Consider the following 18,452-nt stretch of genomic DNA (forward strand, 5'->3'; position numbering starts at 1 on the left):
TTTTTAGAATTCTGCAAGCTTCTTTCATTCTCAATAATTCTATATTATGTGGGAGATGAAAGACTTCAGAAGTCTGCTTTGGCTTATAGCAATTATGAAGCCTGAAGGAGACAAGTAACCAATGGGTTTTTAGCTTATTCCTATGTTAAAGCTAACATACTCTTTTCTCACCATTAACTTCAACCTCACAATTATGTGCACAAATGTGAATATACACATAGCTGCAGAAGAGAGCAGCCAGGAGTCTCTTCTTCCATCCCCCTATATCCCAATCAAAGTTTGGGTGTTTATTGACTGAAAAAGGTAAGTCATAAGAAATTTTTCAAGGCAGAAGATAGGGGAATAACTGAAATAATGAGTGATAAAAAACAATAGCCTCACTTCACTTCTCCCACTCCAGAAGAAAACCACAATCAGACTTATACAATGCTGACTGCAAAATGTTTGATATTTTTTAAACTAGTCAGTTCAAAAGAAAATGTAGGTTCACATGTGTAATGTGGACACTCCTCACCTAACATTTAAGGTCCTTGCACAATCACCCTCCAATCTGAAGCCCACCCACAGAGCTCCCTCAGTTTGTCAGTGCCTCATTCCTAATCATAGCCAAGGATCATCAGAATTTGAGGAATGAGATGACTCAACATGAAACATGAAAGGAGATATTAAAGCATAATAAATAGGATCTCAGAGGAAAAATCCCAAACAACATAGGAAGCAAGGGTAAGTCTCTAAAACCCTCAGTAATGAGACATTCTGACAACAAAAAGAGCTCTTAGAAATTAAAAAAAAAATGTTAACAGAATAAGAAATTAAACTCAAAAAGTTCAAACAAAGCTAAGAAACCCTCTTACTCAGAAACGGCAAGGAAATAAATAAATAAATAAAAGGATAGAAATGGTAAGAAAAATTAGATGAGTAATGCAATTTCTGAACAAGAGTTTAAGAAAGAATAAAAGAAAACACAGAAAGAAAATGTCGAGTAAATAATATAAAAAAGCTTCCTAGTTCTGGAGACATAAAGTTCCAGACCAAAATGACCCCAAGGAACCTACCACAATGAGAAAACCATATCTAAAACACATAGTTGAGAAATTTCAGGACACTGTAGACAAAGAGAAGATCTTAAAGTCTTTCAGAGGAAAAGTCAATAAGTATCATACTAAAAATCAGCAATCAGGATGGCACTGAGCTTGGCAATTACAACACCTGAAGGTGGAAAACATGAATTAATACTAATACCTTCAAAGTTCTTAGGAAAACAGCCTAATGAACCACTCACCAGGCAAATGTAAATTAACTATAGCAAGCTTTAAAAAGCAACAGATTAAAGAAGGAGAACAAAGTCTAGGAAATATACCCAGGGAGCAAAAAGAAACAAATGGGGTGGAGAGATTGCTTAGTGATTAAGGCACTTGCCTGCTAAGCCTAAGAACCCAGGTTCAATTCCCCAGTATTCATGCAAGCCAGATGCATGAGGTGGCATCTGTGGCCCTGGCACACCTATTCTCTTTCTCTGTCTCAAATAAATAAGTTAATATAATATTTTTTAAAAAGAAACAATCATGTTTGAATATATCATGAGGTGATTTATACTGCAATCTGGAAATAACTTAGAGATAGTAATGTCTATATAGAAAATGAAACAAAAGAAAACTGAAGCCATTATAAACTCTAAGAAAGAAAAGATATGTAAGAAAAGTAATAAAATCAGAATTTCTCAAAGCTAAGTTGTAAGTAACATTTATGTGGTAATATTGACATATGCATTAACTTAAAAATAGCTATACTGAGTGACCAAGGGGAAGGAAAATAGACAGGATTAAACAGTGTATGCATTAATCCCCCATGAGAAAAAGATAATAAAGAAAACTTACAAGGAAGATGGATAAGGTATATATATGCAGGTAAAATGTGTGGTTAAATGAATAGAAAGCAAGTGCTTTAGAACAGTCAAAATCAGGGGAGGGAGTGAAGAAAGTACTTAGGGCTGGGAACTATTTTTTTTATTCCAAGTCTAATTAAACTGTTCAAGTAATCTATGCAATGTAGCCATATGCTTTGCTAAAAGTTAAAACTAGACCTGGGATATATAACTCAGTGGCAGAGAGCTTGCCTAGAATGCGTGAGGCCTCGGGCTCAATCCCTAGGACCACTAAAACTAAAATTAAATTCATTAAAGAAGGGAAGAATAACAACCAACTAGTTCCAATTACTTGACTAATTAGAATTTTTTAATCTCAAAATGGACTTATTATAGCTTAGCAAAGAAGAGAGCCGTTGGCTGACCCACTTTCTCTCAATGGTAAATAAATGACTATGGACTTCAAATCAAGCTGAGAAAGCTGCATATAACAATATCACTCAAGGAAAATGAAATATGAAATACCCCAGGGTAAATCCTCAGGGATTAAAAGGAAGCACAAATAAATTTTATGGATGAGTAGCATTAATTATATTGCCTCTTTTTTCCCAAAACTTGGAGTTGGTAAAAACAGTACTGCTTAGGCCTATGTTTGTTTTATCTTTCCAAGTATACAGAAATTCCTGGAAACCACATGTCCCTGAGCAGCTAGTACACAGCTAAGAGATACAAGTGTAAATGACTGACACCATGTAATTGTCACCTGCTCCTTGAAATGGGTCATAATTGGTTCTTCCAAATGAGGGAACATTGTGGACGCCTGTTATTTACAGTGCACTTTGGCATAGGCATTCTCTTGGCATTGTGTGATATTCTAGGCTTTATAAATCCAAATTCTGATTGAAGTGCTTTCTGCATGCTTGAGTCTGCTTCTCATACTTTCCCCCTTTATTTCTTTATTACCACATCTTCTAACCAGCAGTGGACCTGCCCACAATCCAGTTCCCTCGATTGTGATTCAAATCTATGCACCCTTACAAAAACAGTAGAATCTAGGGAATTAATTAAGATTAGATGAACTTGCTCTAAATAAAAATTTAAAGGATTCCCTATGAGTGAAGTACAGACAATCCAATGCTTAGACTTTGGGTTATCTATTTTGGCTACTGTGGTAGTTTGAATAGATGCCCACCAATAGATTCAGGAGTTTATTAAAACTTCTTGGATTTCCAGCCACCTGGCTGGAGGAGGTGTCACTGGGTACATCTTAGGGTCCAGCCCTAAGGTATGGTGGTGGATTTGAAATTCCAGTCTAAAAATATGAAAAGTGCCTAGTTCTGCCTGGAGTTCCTAAAGTGTGCTATGTGGTGGCTGTTTTGGTTTTTCTTGTTGTTGTTGTTGTTTGTTTGGGTGTGTTTGTTTGTTTTTTGGCTTGTGACTTCTCTCTCTCTCTCTCTCTCTTTCTCTCTCTTCTTAGAACAGTGAAATCAGGCCAGCTTCTTCTGCCATTATGGAACTTCCCCTGGATCTGTAAGCTTCAATAAATAACCCCTCCTCCATAACTGCTTCTGGTTTGGAAGTTCAACTGAGGCATGGCTGAAGCTGTCTGTTACAGCTACTCATCCTTTGACTTCCAAAGAATTGAGATTGCCAGAGAAATGCCTCCCAGATTATGAAGTGTCACCAATGTGATATTTAGTTGTTCCCAATACTTAAGCATCTTAAATTTTATGGCTCTACCACTATGGCAAATGCACAAGTTCAATGTTAACTAGATGCAAATAGAAAGAAAATCTATATATACCAAATTAATTTTTAAATTCTATTTTTGTCAAAGTCAAGATTTTTAAGACTTTACTTTTTCACAGCAGATAAACAGCTACACAACCAGCCATTGCATTTCTAACTCAACTTTGGCTCATAGTAAGCCTGAGTTCCAAGAAAATGAAAAATAAGTGTGAAAAATGTGATTCTAATTGTAATCAATACTTAAGCCCAACATGAGTTACATATCCCTTCACTGGGAAGTTTAGCAAAAAAAAAGGAAGGAATTACTATGCTTGCTGTGTACCAGGCAGATGTGTGAATTCCCTCACTGTATCCTCACAATAACCCCATTAGGTAGGTATTATTATCTCTGTATCACAAATAAATAAACCAAGTGTCAGAAGGACTAATTAACACTCAAGGTCATAGAGAGCACAGGAGCCACAGTGCAACATGCAGATTTTACACCAAAGTCCATGGGGGACACCCACAGTATGCACTGCCCTTGTGACACAAAAAGGACTTACTAAATTTAGAAAATAAGACAATTCATAAATATTCACCTAGGTCATTTACATCTTCTGTTTACAATAGCATATCTGTACGGCTGACAGACTCTACCCTAGATATAATTTCCATAAAGTAACTTCAGCGTGACTTTGGCTCTATCTCAGGTGTGCACTCTGAATGAACACAGTAGAAACAGTAGTCAATCACAACCCTTATCCTCTCTTATTGATCTCATAAAAACAATACATCTAGTCCATGATAAGAACAAGTATTAAACGATTTTGCCAAAGCTGGGTGTGATGATTCAAACCTATAATTGGGCACTGGGAAGGTTGAGATAGAAGAATTTTGAGCTCAAGGCCAGCCTGTGCTATATAGCAAGACGGTGTTTCAAATATATATACAGGGCTGGAGATATGGCTTAGTGGTTAAGATGCACGCCTGTGAAGCCTAAGGATCCATGTTCAATTCTCTAGGTACCACGTAAGCCGGATGCACATGGTGGCACAATGTGCCTGGAATTTGTCTGCAATGGCTAGAAACCCTGGTGTGCCCATTCTCATTTTCTCTCTCCTACTCCCTCCCTCCCTCTCTCTCTCTCTCCCCCCTCCCTCTGTATATAATAAATAAATAAATAAATAAATAAATAAATAAATAAAAATGCTAAAAAATGAAAAAAAAAAATATATATATATATACATATGCCAGAGAGATGACTTAGCAGTTAAGGCACTTGCCTGTTACAAAGCCAAAATACCAAGGTTCAATTCCCCAGTACCCATGTAAGCGAGAGGCACTACTAGGTGGTACATGAATCTGGAGTTTATCTCCAGTGGTTGGAGACCCCAGCTCACTCATTCTCTCTCTTCATCTGCCCATTTCTCCCTCTGTTTCCAATAAACAAACAAAAATAATTTTTCAAATAAAATTTAAAAATTGCTATTCACAGACTACGCAGAAGTATAGAAATAAAGGTATAGATATCATGAACACAGATACAAAACAGAATAGCTGTGTCTCAAAATTACTCCCTCACATGATCAATGAAATTGCCAAGGAGAATGCCCATTTTTGTTAATCTACTGATGCATAGATTTGTCCCTTCATCCTTTTTGAAGGTTGCCCACCATCTTTCACCCCTCTGACTCTTTCCTCTTGGCATAGTCAGATGGCCCTCAATATGAAGCTTTCACTCTTTGTAGCATCTCTTCTGTCCTTTTCTGACCACTGTCTTGGGTATCAGCTTTTCCTTGGTCTTTCATGCCCAACCAAAATCCCTTCAAGATCTCTGGAAAAAAACCTTCAGTTTCCATATGAGGCTCACTTTCCTCATACTCTCAACCACCTAAGTACCACTACCTCTTTTATTTTAGACAGTGACTTGTTTTCTGGCTGAAAACAAAGCAATATATTCTCAGCACAAGTAATCTCAGACACTCTAAGATGTAATCTTTCTTTCCTAGTATTTACGATAGAATAATTGAAAGAGGGAGGGATATGTGTGTGTGTATGTGTGCATTAAAATGAAGTTAATATTGTATCTATATATCATAGATTTTCCAGGTTTCTTTTTCATCTCATAATATTGTATTATTATAGGCTTGATGTTCATGCCACTAAGCTCTGGTTCCCTTGCATTTGTTCAATATTATTTTTTAAATCATAGAAAAAATAGAGTGTTCTGGATGCTATCTAAATACTACAATATTGATGCATTTTGACGTGAATAAAAACTGCACAAATTACCCATTGTAATTTGTCATGCTTTCTCTCAACTGAAATAAAAGGAAAGAATCTTACTGCCTCTGAGCCTCCCTGTCTCCTAGCTGGGCTTCTCTCTGGCTGCTTCCAAACATGCAGCACAGAGGGCCCCCTCATTTGCTTTGTCCCTCCTTCACAGTCTCCCCCAACTCTCTTCCACTGGAAAAAGTTCTTTTACCACACTTAGTTCTCAGGCAGTCCTCATATTGCCCTTGATGTCTTAGGGGACATTGCTGCTGACATAGATGCTACCTTGTATTTCCAGTTATCATTTTGTTTCCAAATAGACAGTAAGCACTCGGATGGTCAAGCTGTCATATGGTTTAATTTCATTTTTTACACCATGGAAGTAACAGGATAAGTAGTTGCTTACCAAGTATGTTTCCTGTCATTTCGAATTCCCTCCTTTAGAGCTCATCACTGAAGTAAACTTAAAACTCACCCATCACAGCTCAGGGAATTTTAGAGAAGAGGGGGCAGTAAGATTGTAAGAGCCACAGGTTGAGACATCATGTCCAAAGGCATTCCCTACCATCAAAAATAACTGACTGCTGCTCCCACAAAGCATAAACTACAACCCCATAGAGAATACTTGCAACCCCACTGAGGAGGGTCCCAAATGGAATGGGGGCAGGGATGAGGGAAAAGAGGGTACTAATGCATGATGTATCCATACAAAACATGTTGTTAATAGTAATAAAAAAAGAAAAAAACTCACTGTATCTACCCACTACCTTCTAGTGTGTTCTCTGCTTCAGATGGCTTTATCCTCTCACCAGTACTACATTTTTCCTATGACAGTAGCTGTCAAACTATTTTGACCTGAGTTGTAATATGCTTTACACAAAACCAAGTCAAATATTATACACACACACACCCCAGAAATAAGTTTCACAAGACATATTTACTCTTATCATACAAACACTCTCTACTTCAATCCATTCTATTCTATTTCACTAACCACAGTTTAGAAAATATAACTTAAAAATTAAGACATTAGCATGTCCAAATGTTTTCTAAAGCCTAAAATATCTAATTCCTCCCATATATTGGCAGTACCATGATTATTTCATTCCCTTGAGTATGAACTTAAACAGTCTTTATCTTGCTGGACATTGTGGCTTGGGTCTGTTATCCCAGCAGCTCAAGAGTTTGGATTCAAGGCCAATTTGTACAACATAGTAAGTTTCTGGTTAGCCTGGGCTACAGAGTGAGACTTTGTCTTAAAAAATAAAATAGGAAGTAATAAAATATCTCTCTCTTTCTCCCTCCCTCCCTCCCTATTCACCTCCCCCTTTCTCTTCCATCTTCCATTCTGATTCTATCACAAACCTTTTTTGGTTTTCATCTCCAACATCTCCACTGTGACCACAACTTTTATTCAAACTCATTACATGTATCTCTTTCCAAAATCACCTGTTTTATAAAATGTATCAATTCAGGTTTTGTACAAGCCCTTTTTATGTAAAATATATCTAAAAATATTCAGCTATATGTCTATTAATGAAAGGTAAAAGTTATAACATATTTCACTTGTAATACATTTCTCATCCATTTTATTTTACTCTACATAAATAAGGAAACAAGTGCTTAAAGAAAGTGACTAACATAAATTTAATTAACTAGTGACCAGCTGAGCCAAATCTGGAGCCATGATCTTCTGACTCTAGCTGAACAATATTGCTCACCCACACGTGAGTCTTCCCACTACATAAAGCCAGGACTTCACTAGCCTTTGAGACAGCTTTACCTGACTCCCTTCTCACAGACTAGATCTCTACTTGATCTTTCATACAACAACAACAACAACAAAAATCCTTTAATTAACCCCTTATTCTCTCCAGCTTCTATAATTGGTGCTACTTAAAACCAAAATTTCCTAGGCAATGGCCTACGCTAGTTGCTCTCCCTTACCTTTCTGCTAATTTATAGCTAACCTTAGACACAGAGCCTGGAATAGTCTATGTTCAGTTCCCATCACTGACTAGCCTCTCAAGCATTTTTTAAAAAATATTGCTAACTACCTATTATAGTAGCCTTCTCCTTTGTATAGCATTTATTTAAGATTTTCATATGACCCACACTAAGGTTCACATAGCCCTCACCTGTTCTTCAATAGTAATTCTCTTGCCTGTCCTATTTCCTTCCATGTGGAAACACATCCTTTTGCCTTATTGACCCTGGTTCCTGCAGATCCAGATAAAATTCATGTTCTTCCATATGGTTTTCAGACACTAAAACCAACCAAGGAGATTTCTGACTAAGCAATTCCACTAAGCCTTCATTATTCATTTGGACCCTTACTGTCTTCCATGACTTTGTAACTATGAGAACTTAGTGAGTATTTTCTCCCCGGACATCTGGAAGCTTCTGCAGAGCCAGTGTAGTATTTTCAAGTTTATTTTATTTCTCTTGCTCAGCCTCTAGATCAGGATCTTATACATCCTATTCACAGTATACCTTTTCAATAAACATTTTAAGTAAAATCTCAGTTCCAGAAGAAATTTTAAAAGGCACCTATGAGTTCTTATTATGATTTATGTATACAATTTTATTTACACTCACCAAAACCCATAAGTAAGGCATCATGAACCCATTTTGCAGATGGAGACACAGACACAGAAGGGCAAGCACTTAGTCCACATGTTATCAGTCTAGACCACTCCTCCAACTGTTCCTCCAACACTGCATTCCTTCTCACTTTGCATTCCTTCTCACTTTGGTCAGACTCAAGCCAGTATAGTATAGTAGGGACTCAAGCTAATTAGCTCACCTACATAAAATTCACCTTAATCTTTCCCCACCAGTGTTTCCATTTCAAGACCTAACACAATTTGACTCTATAGATTTTTTTCCTTTTCCTACTCTCTGGCTATGCCTACCCCCCCCCCAACTCTGTTCCCTAAACCCAAATGTATATATACTTTAAAAAAATATTTTATATTTATTTATTTAACAGGGAAAGAGTGAGAAAGAGAGAGAGAGAGAGAGAGAGAGAGAATGGGCGTACCAGGGCCTCCAGCCACTGCAAATGAACTCCAGACGCATGTGTCCCCTTGTGCATCTGGCTAACATCAGTCCTGGGGAATCGAACCTGGGTCCTTTGGCTTTGTAGGCAAATGCCTTAACTGCTAAGCCATCCCTCCAGCCCCAAATGTATACATTCTATTCAAGGCATTTTCTCTTTGTGAATCATTCCTTCTTTCTGCTCCAACTCTTGAAGCAAACTCATCCCATCAGCCCAGCTCAAAGAAATGGCTTTCTTCCATATGGTCCAAGAACAACAGGGAACTCATGTCTTTATTTGTAAAGAATATTGCAAATACAATAATATTTCTCACAAACAGAGATATGATTTCCCTCTCCTCACTAGACATAAAGTTCTAGCAACATAGGCAGGTCTTAGATTTTATTAATTGAAAGCAGGCACAATTTCTGAATTATATGACCTCAAGATTTCAGGAATGTTTATTGAATGAAAGAATCCAGGTAAGCTCCTTGTAATTCCATGTTTATTGAGTTAAGTAATCCCTCAATCCTGCCTGAAAATTAGAATACCATCTATTCTCCTATATGTCAATTTTGGAAATGCTACCTTCTTACTGCTATAACCATCCAACTAAAAGTGGATTTCCTCCTCACAAAATTTCACAATACCCTGTTCCCTGCATCATTTTTAAAATATACCTGTAAATGTGCTATTATTTCTCTCTGTACTCTCCAACCCTGCTACTCTAAAGCTCAATGCTTGGATGTCTATTGCATTTCCAGTACAGACACAGAAAAAGTGCTCAGTAAGGGGCTGGAGAGATGGATTAGCAGTCAAGGTGCTTGTCTGCAAAGCCAAAGAACCAAGGTTTGATTCTCCAGGACATATATAAACCAGAAGTACAAGGTGGCGAAAGAATCTGAAATTCTTTTCCAGCTGATGGAGGTCCTGGTGCACCCATTCTTCCCTCTCTCTTTCTCTCTCCCCCTCTTTCACTCTCAAATAAATAAATAAAAATGAAATATTAAAAAAGGAAGTGCTCAGTAAATATTTATTGGATAAATCTCATAAAGATTAAATCATGTAATGGTTCTGGAGGTTATACAGTGATGATTAAGACATAATCATTGGTATTATGTATCGTGTTTGTTTGCTCTTAGCTACCTAAAATAAAATCTTCAGTCTCCTTTTCAATATTTCCTTTAATTGGCAAGGCTACTTCCTGCCCAAGCAGTAGGGCACTTAATGTCTGACTCATTTGAATAAGAATAGCAATTACTTTATTTTATTCAGGTTAGTAATTTACAAGAATATCAGCAATGAGTAATAGTAGGACACCTCAGATCTCACTGCAGAATTTCTGGAAAATAAGGGTCAAGTAGCTTCTTTTCAAAATTAATTTTGACTTTGATCCCTAATTTTAATCTTCAAAGCATTACACATGCAACTGTCGTTTAGTGCATGCTTAAGGAAATGGAACAGGTCACCTATCTTCTCTAGAAAGTGGATTCAAGTGGGTCACAGCACAGCTGCCAAAAGAAGACCAAACTTCTATCAAGCCCTGCAATTGCAAAGACTCCTTCTTAGGCCCTGCAGTCTGGGGACCCGACAATGTGCTCTCATGTTAATGTGTTTGCTATTTTTTCCCCAAAATGAAGAGGTCGTATGCTTTCTTTAAAGAGGGGCTTCAAAAGTGTATACTCTCTGGAACCCAAAAAGCATAGATTCATTTTGAACTTACACCTTTCAACCTTATAATCAAACCACTCTTCTTCTGTAGCTGTGTCCAAGCTTTCAACATTGTGACACAAAGTTGTCATCTGCAAAGTCCACCCTCAAGAACTGAGCAATGACTTTCCAAAAAATAATCCTCTCCAAAATCTCAGTGTTTTAAGTAAGTTTATGATTTTGTATTGGGCCACATTCTTAGGTGTCCTTGACCATATGTGGCCCTTGGCGGTACGATGGACAAGTATGTAAGAACATACCATCAACAGGACAGTGCAGGCCCATTTCCAAAGTTTTTTAAAGTCTAGTTCTGATCATTGAAGAAGTCACATTTTCATAGCATCCTTGTGAAACTCTTAAAAGACAGCACTATGTCCAAGTAAGTTTTTTGGGATCCAGATCTATCCACCTTTCTCACTTAGTAAGTACAATTTATAAGCATCGGCCTCTAGTGATCTCCAAAATAGTCATAATTCTAACATACAGGCATTACTAACATTCCCATTTCACAGCAGAGGAAACTGAAACTTGGAGAACAGCTTGACCAAGGTCAGACACTTAGGAATAAATATGGCTGGGCCTTTTACCTAACCCTGGGTACCTTTCTTTATGTTCCAGGGTTCCCCAGGAGCAGAAATTATGTCATTGCATTCCATTGTAACTCCATACAGAGGTGATGATTAAAAGTTGGCATTTAATAAATATGTGTTTGGATCAACTGTTTACAAGAAAATTTAATATGATCTCAAACAGTGTGGTATTAGTAGGAATGCTGTGAAATGATGAGGTAATCAGAAAGAGAGTATGTGTGTGTATGTATATATAGAGAGAGACAGAATATGAAATGTAACAAAAGGCTTTGAAATATTATTTCAGGAATGACACAAAGTAGAAAAGGGAAGCCCATATTTGCAGCTCCAAGTCAAAAAGTACTCAGTAAGCTTCCATAGTGCAAGAGATGCAGCTATACAAAAGACTTTGAAGCCCTGTCAGCCACACAGTCTTTGAAATCAGAAATTATTACAATATATTAGGAAGGGAAAGAATGCATGACAGGTGCATTAAAATCCCTGTTACATCATATGCAAGATGTCTCTGACTCCTCAGAACTTAAATTACGACTGCAGGAAGGAAAAAGTGTGTTAACCTAACTGAAAATCAGTTAACTCAGTGTCTGCATGTAGACATGGCCTGCGAGCATTTTAAGTGTAATGTATTGAAACTGCCTGAAAGGCCGCCATTTGGCACCCAGACCAACATCAAAAGGCAGTGTTCCTAATGAGCATCTGCAGCTGAGAGACACTATTTCAACAATGTGCAATGAAAGAGCATAATGGCACCTCTACCAATGCCAAGGAATTTACATCCCTTTACATCAGCAAATGGTTTTAACGTTTGGCACCAGGAATTAATAACAAAAAAGGCTAGAGGTGACATGATTATGACCTTCAGACTGACTTTTCTATCCTACTATCCTACATAAGTAAGCATATCCACATGCATTACTGAAAGTAATCTCACTGAAACATCTCCCAACACTGAAAAATCTGGACCTCACAGAAACATAATGATGAAGTTTCAGAGTAGCCCCTGGGCACCTCGCACGAGGTCTACCTTGTACAATGTTGCTGAGGCTTGAGTAGTGTGTGAAGATCCATACACATTTGTTTTTCTGATTTTTAGTCAAAATTCTTCCCTAGTAACAAAAGCCATCTTCCTCATAGTCTTTCTGATCAGCAGGTCAAACAGCTACCACTTTATATGGCTAAGTAATTCCTATTTTCAATTTCATTTAATATATAACTGAATTTTAAGATTAGCAAAATGCTCTTTGTAATTTGTTGCCATTTCTTTTAAAATTCCAGGCAATCCTTAGTCTATATACTTGTGAGAGTGGCATACTGAACAATTATCAATTATGGAAATGTGTGTTAAAATATTTATTTTAATACCATGAAGTATTTATGTGCTTAAAAGCCCCACAACTGAATAGCACAGAGGAGCCTTTCTGAAACGTTTTTGTCTCCACCCAGGCTATGGCTGTTCCCAGCAGACAGATGGGGACAGGTGCGGCCCCTGCCTTCCCTTCCTTGCCAATTGGTTCTGGTCTCCATCATTACAAACCCAAGATTGTCAGGGAAAGTTCAAGTCACTCTCTAGCAACAGGTAGTCAATCACTCATTTTACACAAAGTCGAGAAGGACTGTAAAATATCTTTGGAGGTCTGCCAGCAGCATTGAAGCCACTTTCAGGCTGGAGAGCAGCCACAGTTCTTTAACACTGACGACGTAAATAGAGGGAATTCATCAAACTAATACTAAATGCAGGCTTCATCATCTTAAAAAATTAAGTGGTTGCACCAGAAATCCCAAAGTCTATATTTCAAGCAGTGTGAAGTTTGCAAAATGCTGTCTATAATTTAAGAAACTGAGTGCTGGCATGAACAAAAACATGTCATGTTAAAGATTAGATTTGAAATGACAAAATGTTGCTATTTATTTTAAAAAGGAAGTAATATATTGTTGTAGGAACAGAAAAAACATAGAGATTATTTACATTAAGTTATGTATTACCTATCTGAGGAATTCAATTAATGATAAGTATATTCCAAGAGAAGTATTATGTAAACTCTTAGAAGTTGGGGCTACATGTACCAATTCCTCCCTCTCATCACTCACTGCCTGGAGTAAAAGAAGCCCCTGCAAATAACATACCCAAGCCATAATTTTGGGGGGAGGTGCATTTATTACCTTAATTCTTGACCTGCCCTGCCAGGCTCGAGGAAACAATCACCAATTAAGTGAACCAATCTTATTTTAACCAATCCACACAGGAAGACTTAAAAACACCCTCTTTGGGCTAGAAAAATGGCTGATTGGTTAAAGGTGCTTGCTTGCAATGCCTGATGGCCAGGGTTCAATTCCCTAGTACCCACATAAAGCCAGATACATAAAGTGGCACATGCATCTGGAGTTTGTTTGCAGTGGCAGTGGACTCTGACATGCCCATTCTTTCCCTACCTCTATCTCTATCTCCTTCTCACTCAAATAAATAAATAAAAATATTTTTAAACCTTCTTTGAAAGTTCCACTTTCCATCATACCCCTTTCGAAGGGGAAAGTAGGGGGAGATTACCATGTGTTATTGTTTACAATTATGGAAGTTGTCAATAAAAATATGAATTAATAAAATCCTCTTTACTGAACAAAAACCAGACTGGTTATTTTCTTCTAGTCCAGTATTGTTTTGAAAAAAGAAAGAGATCCTGAGTAAAAATATCTAGAAAAAAAGACTTCAAGTTTAATTTAAAGGAAAGGAGGGAACTTTGCAAGTTTTAGATAGATGAAAAATTAGCCATGCTGGGAGATCTTCAAGACTTTGTAGTGATAGTAGTAACTCAAAAACTTTAATAAATGGCTGAACACACTTCCACAACACCTGGGTTAGAGCCTCCACTTGTTTTATGTTTTTAAATTTTGTTGGGTTTAAAATGAATTCTGTTTCAACATTTGCAAAATATAGTTAAAATTTATTAAAAGGAATATTTCTTTTTGAATTTTTGATAGAACCATGAAAGGTTCTCCAGATTTTTAAATATGTCTTTCTTATAGTCATTTAAATTTTATTTAAATTTCACATTCCCCATCTTAAATGAAAATCTGCAAATAATTTATTCCACTGTAATTTCATGCACATTGAACTTTGATGGAATTCATCTTAAATTACTTAGCAAGAGGTATCAGATAAATTTATGTGTATATTACCTTTTGTAAGGTAGTACAGGTGGTCCTTTGTTATAAATCTGGCAAGAAAATCAGTCCTATCCATTCCTTGACTCTTGCAGGTTAAACTGGCAAACGACTACAATTATCAACTAAACACATGGCTTAATCATTCGAGCACCAGATTCTGACGCACAACATTCAAACGTGCAGCTCCAGCAGACTCGAATTTACTAAGCAATCCTGCAGCCTGTCATTTTACTCTGAAGGGGCAGAGGAACACCGGGGGGGGGGGAAGAGGGCGAGAGCGAGCACGGGATTTATTTAATATACTAAGGTTAGCACAGACTGTATCTACATTTTCATAGGAACCATGTGGAGCACCGCCTGACTTACCATTGTTTCTGTATCTGCTCTACACACACAGTCACACACACACACACACACACACACACACACACGGGGGGGAGGGAGAGAGAGAGAGGGAGAGAATATGTATGTGTGTGAGAAAGAGAGGGGTGTGGGTGTGGGTGTGGGATACACTGTATTTTCTTCCTGCTCCTTTGACTTAACAAATCTCTGGATTTTTTTCTGGTATTGTAGTAACAACACTTTAATACAGAATTGTTTCTCTTTGTAAAGCCGTTCAATTTCTTTCTTTTGTTAGGCAACGTGATATGTGCTTTACATTCTCTACTTTTTCTCATCCTCACCACCCAGTCTTCGGACATTTTCATGTCAAGGAACACTGGTCAGAATGCTACCTCTGCAGGAGCTTCCAAGAACACCTCGACGTGAGATTCCGTGGGCGTATACCTGCCCGCAACTCCCTGGAGATCCAAACCCTGTGGGTGACACCCATCACCACGATGGAAAAGACCCCCACTGGAGATCCCCCCCAAAAAAGGCTCATCAATGATCAAGTCTCTATTGTCACGTTCCCATTCTGAAGGAAGGGAGGTCTCAAAAAGGCGCCCCTGCCGAGAGGTTGGCTATGTAGACCGTGGGCACCTAAGAGAAGGGCACAGCCCGGAATGTCCGTGGCTGGGTGGTGGCTGGGACGCAGCCCCTTGGAGCCACGAAGTCCCGCCCAGCCCCGCCCCTCGAGCCCCAGCCCCGAGCCTCGCCCCCAGCCCGCGGGTCAGCGCACGCGCGTCCGTGTGCCCAGCCGCAGTTCAGGGACAGCTCTGGTCCACACCCTCCCAGGCCAGCGCTCCGGAGTAGGTTGCAACGGTGTGGTGTGACAGCGCGCCGTGGAGGAGGAGCAGGGATGCTCCAAGCTGGCGTGGAAGAGGCGCGAGTGGGCGAGCACGAGCAAGAGAGCTCACGGGGCCCCGTCTCGTCTCCATTTTATGTCCTGGGAGCTGCCGGGCGGTGAGAGACGGGCTCCGGGCGGGGTCTCCCCCAGCGAGAGGCCAGAAGGACCCAGAGGCTGGAGCACCCGGGGACCGTCCCGGCAGCTCGGGCCGCCACCCGCGCCGCAATAAAAGCCTCTCGCGGCTTCCCGCCCAGCCAGCCTCGCTCTGATTGGTCGCCATGGGAGGGACCCGAGTTGGCTGGAGGCGGCGGCGGAGCGCTGCTCCTGTGCCGCCCTGGGAGGGGGCGCGCAGGGTGCTCCCGGGGCCGCCCCGTGCGCTCTCCGCCCGGGCTGGGCGGTCCCGGGCTAGGATGGCAGCACCTGGCGGCGGCGGCGGCAGCGACTGCGCTGCGCGGTCCGCTCCGCCCGCTTTCCACGGTGGTGGCTTCGCGGCACACGCCCCCCCCCCCCCGGCGCCCCAACCGTCCGCCTGACCCACCCAGCTCTCTGCGGCCCGGGCTCCTTTTCTCCCTCCCCTCCCGTCCCTGGGCGCCGAAGCGCACAGACATCCTTGGGTGGGGTAAGGGGAGCAGCTGGAGGGGAGGGTGGGCGCGCACAGAATTTTTCAGGGAGGCCGTGATGGAAATAGCCAAAATGCTATGCGCCTCCTCCCTCCTCTCCTCCCTCCCGGCTGCCGAGGATGTCTGGGCGGCGGCGCAGCCCCCGCCACCCGTGAAGCGTCGCCACTGTCTTCCTCCCAGCTCCCTATTGTTCGCACTTTGCCAGGATCAGGAATCTCGCCCGAAGAAAAGAGAACGGGGCGAGGTGTCTCGGGCAGCTATACCTGCCATTCTCCCGTGGCACAGTACGCCCCCGGGCTCGCGGTGCGTGTAAAGGCACACGCGTGCACACTCGTGCGCGCGCGCACACACACACACATATCCACACCGGGCATCCCGGATCACGCCCTCCTCTCGCCCTCCGCCCCTCCGCACTTCCTCCTGTCAAAACGCAGCGCTCGACCCTCCCATCTCCGCGCTTGGAGCTGAGGACGGGCTGTGCAACTAACCAGCAATTTGGCAAATGAAAAACTAACGTCATACGGAAGCGGGGGGGAGTGCAAGAACCACCACACAGCGCTGAGATTCTGCCCATTTTGCCCCAATTTTGCAAACCGTTATTCGGGGCGGAGGGGGGTGGTGGTGAGTGAAGGAGGCAGGGAGCCCCACTTTATTACAACCCAGGGAAATAACGAACGGGGGCGGTTGCCCCGGCCTTATTGTTCACTCTTTCCAGAGCTGGGGCTGACAAGCCCCTTCCCCGCCTAAGGCGACATCCCCGGAGCCCGCGGCATCCCCGCCGCCTGCCTTCGGGACAGGAGCGCAGCCCATCGCAGGCAGGCGGGCGGACGGCCGCCGCGTCCGGGTCCCGTCCCCGGCAGGCCCCACTCCCACCGCCGCAGGCGCACAAAGTGGGAAGGGCGGGTGCGCTGGAGCGGCGCCGGGCGCCCGCCGAGGTGCAGGCAGCCCCCGGCCACCGCTGTCCAGGAGGGCACCGGGCTTCCGTGGACCGCAAGGACAACGCGCTTCCCTCTGGGCTGAGCGAAAAAGGACCAGCCTTAGCTTTCCACATACAACCGCCCCAAATCACAGTGCCCCCCCCCCGCCCCCGGAGGAGGACTAGGGGGGAAAGAGGGCAATTAGCAAGTCAGGTTAAGAACGCAAGGAAATGAAAATTGTACCTGCAGTTCCCAGGAAAAACAAAGTCCAGATGAGAGCCGTAGTTTGCAGCATTGTAAACTGCTGGCTGGGAAGGATGTTCTCGCTGAGGTAAATTCTGTGTCCTCGACCCCTCGCAGCGAGTGTGGACCGCGGCCGAGCGGCAGACCCAGGGACAGACAATTGCCAGGCTGAGTATGATTATTTTTTGCAGAATTGTTTCCTGCCAGCGGCTGCCGAGCTGCGTTCACGCGCGGAGCGGAGAATGAGTGACAGTCCCGGCCTCAGCACACTCGCAACTCGGAGATCCTTGCGCTGGCCCGGGTTCGCTTTGATGGAACTGGGGATGGGAGCGGGGGGCGGGGGGCGGGGGTGAGAACCTCACTGTGTCCTTCCACCACGCCGGCCACAAATAGTGCGGAGCATCAAGGAGGTAAGAGACCGGGGAGGCAGATGCGGCCGCCTGCAAAACCCGGCCTGGAGTACTCCAGGAAGCCCTGCTCTTTCACACGCAGTTTCCCAGGCAGAACTGGGATTGCTTTTCACCCTTCTCCTTCATGCCTTCGCAGATTCCTTTAATCTGGAGTTTGAACATTTTAATTACTGGTACAAATAAAACACAAAATATTAGGTTTGTTTGGGTTTTCCAAGTTCCTCAGTTTAGATCCTAAGGCCCTTGCAATACAAAGCATAAAAGCTTCTGTTTTTTTGTTCTTGTTGTTGTTGATGTTTGTTTTGTTTTTTTGTTGTTTTTTGTTAATTATAAGATATTGGAAATTTGGAGAGGGATGGGGGTTGCTGCTGCTGAGGGTGTTTTGGCTTTGTTTGTTTGTTTTTTCCTGGTGTGGAAGTTGGCCCTCCCACAGAGAGGCAACACCACGGGGGAGCAACAGATCCCAGGGGAAGAAGGTGGGAAGCAAGTTAAGAAGAAACTGCAGATGTTTCGAGGTAATTTCCAGAAACAGCCAGCCGAAACTGCTCTCTTGTTTATAAGTGCTGAAATCTGTGGTCTCTCTCTTTTAAGTAGCCAAGCCTTTTACGGAGGTATCATGATGTAAGAACAGTTTTAACTAATAATTTCCTTCAACAGTATACA

General features: G+C 41.7%; 1 protein-coding gene across 16 annotated transcripts in view; it reads right to left on the minus strand.

The window, feature by feature from the left end:
* The window catches only part of Ncam1 (neural cell adhesion molecule 1), a 321,651-nt gene extending 303,950 nt beyond the window's left edge, over nucleotides 1–17,701 (minus strand). For 4 of the 16 annotated variants that reach the window (XM_045145930.1, XM_045145933.1, XM_045145927.1 and 1 more), the window contains exon 1: nucleotides 17,380–17,699. In XM_045145930.1, coding sequence (XP_045001865.1) covers nucleotides 17,380–17,431 — 52 coding nt within the window. In that variant the 5' untranslated portion in view covers nucleotides 17,432–17,699. Of the gene's footprint in view, nucleotides 1–17,379 lie in introns of all 16 variants that reach the window. The other 12 variants (XM_045145928.1, XM_045145925.1, XM_045145924.1 and 9 more) reach the window with 7 other exon arrangements.
* Between the last annotated feature and the right edge of the window lie 751 nt (nucleotides 17,702–18,452).

Source organism: Jaculus jaculus, chromosome 3, assembly GCF_020740685.1.
Source record: "Jaculus jaculus isolate mJacJac1 chromosome 3, mJacJac1.mat.Y.cur, whole genome shotgun sequence".
In the NCBI taxonomy this organism is placed as follows: Eukaryota; Metazoa; Chordata; class Mammalia; order Rodentia; family Dipodidae; genus Jaculus; species Jaculus jaculus.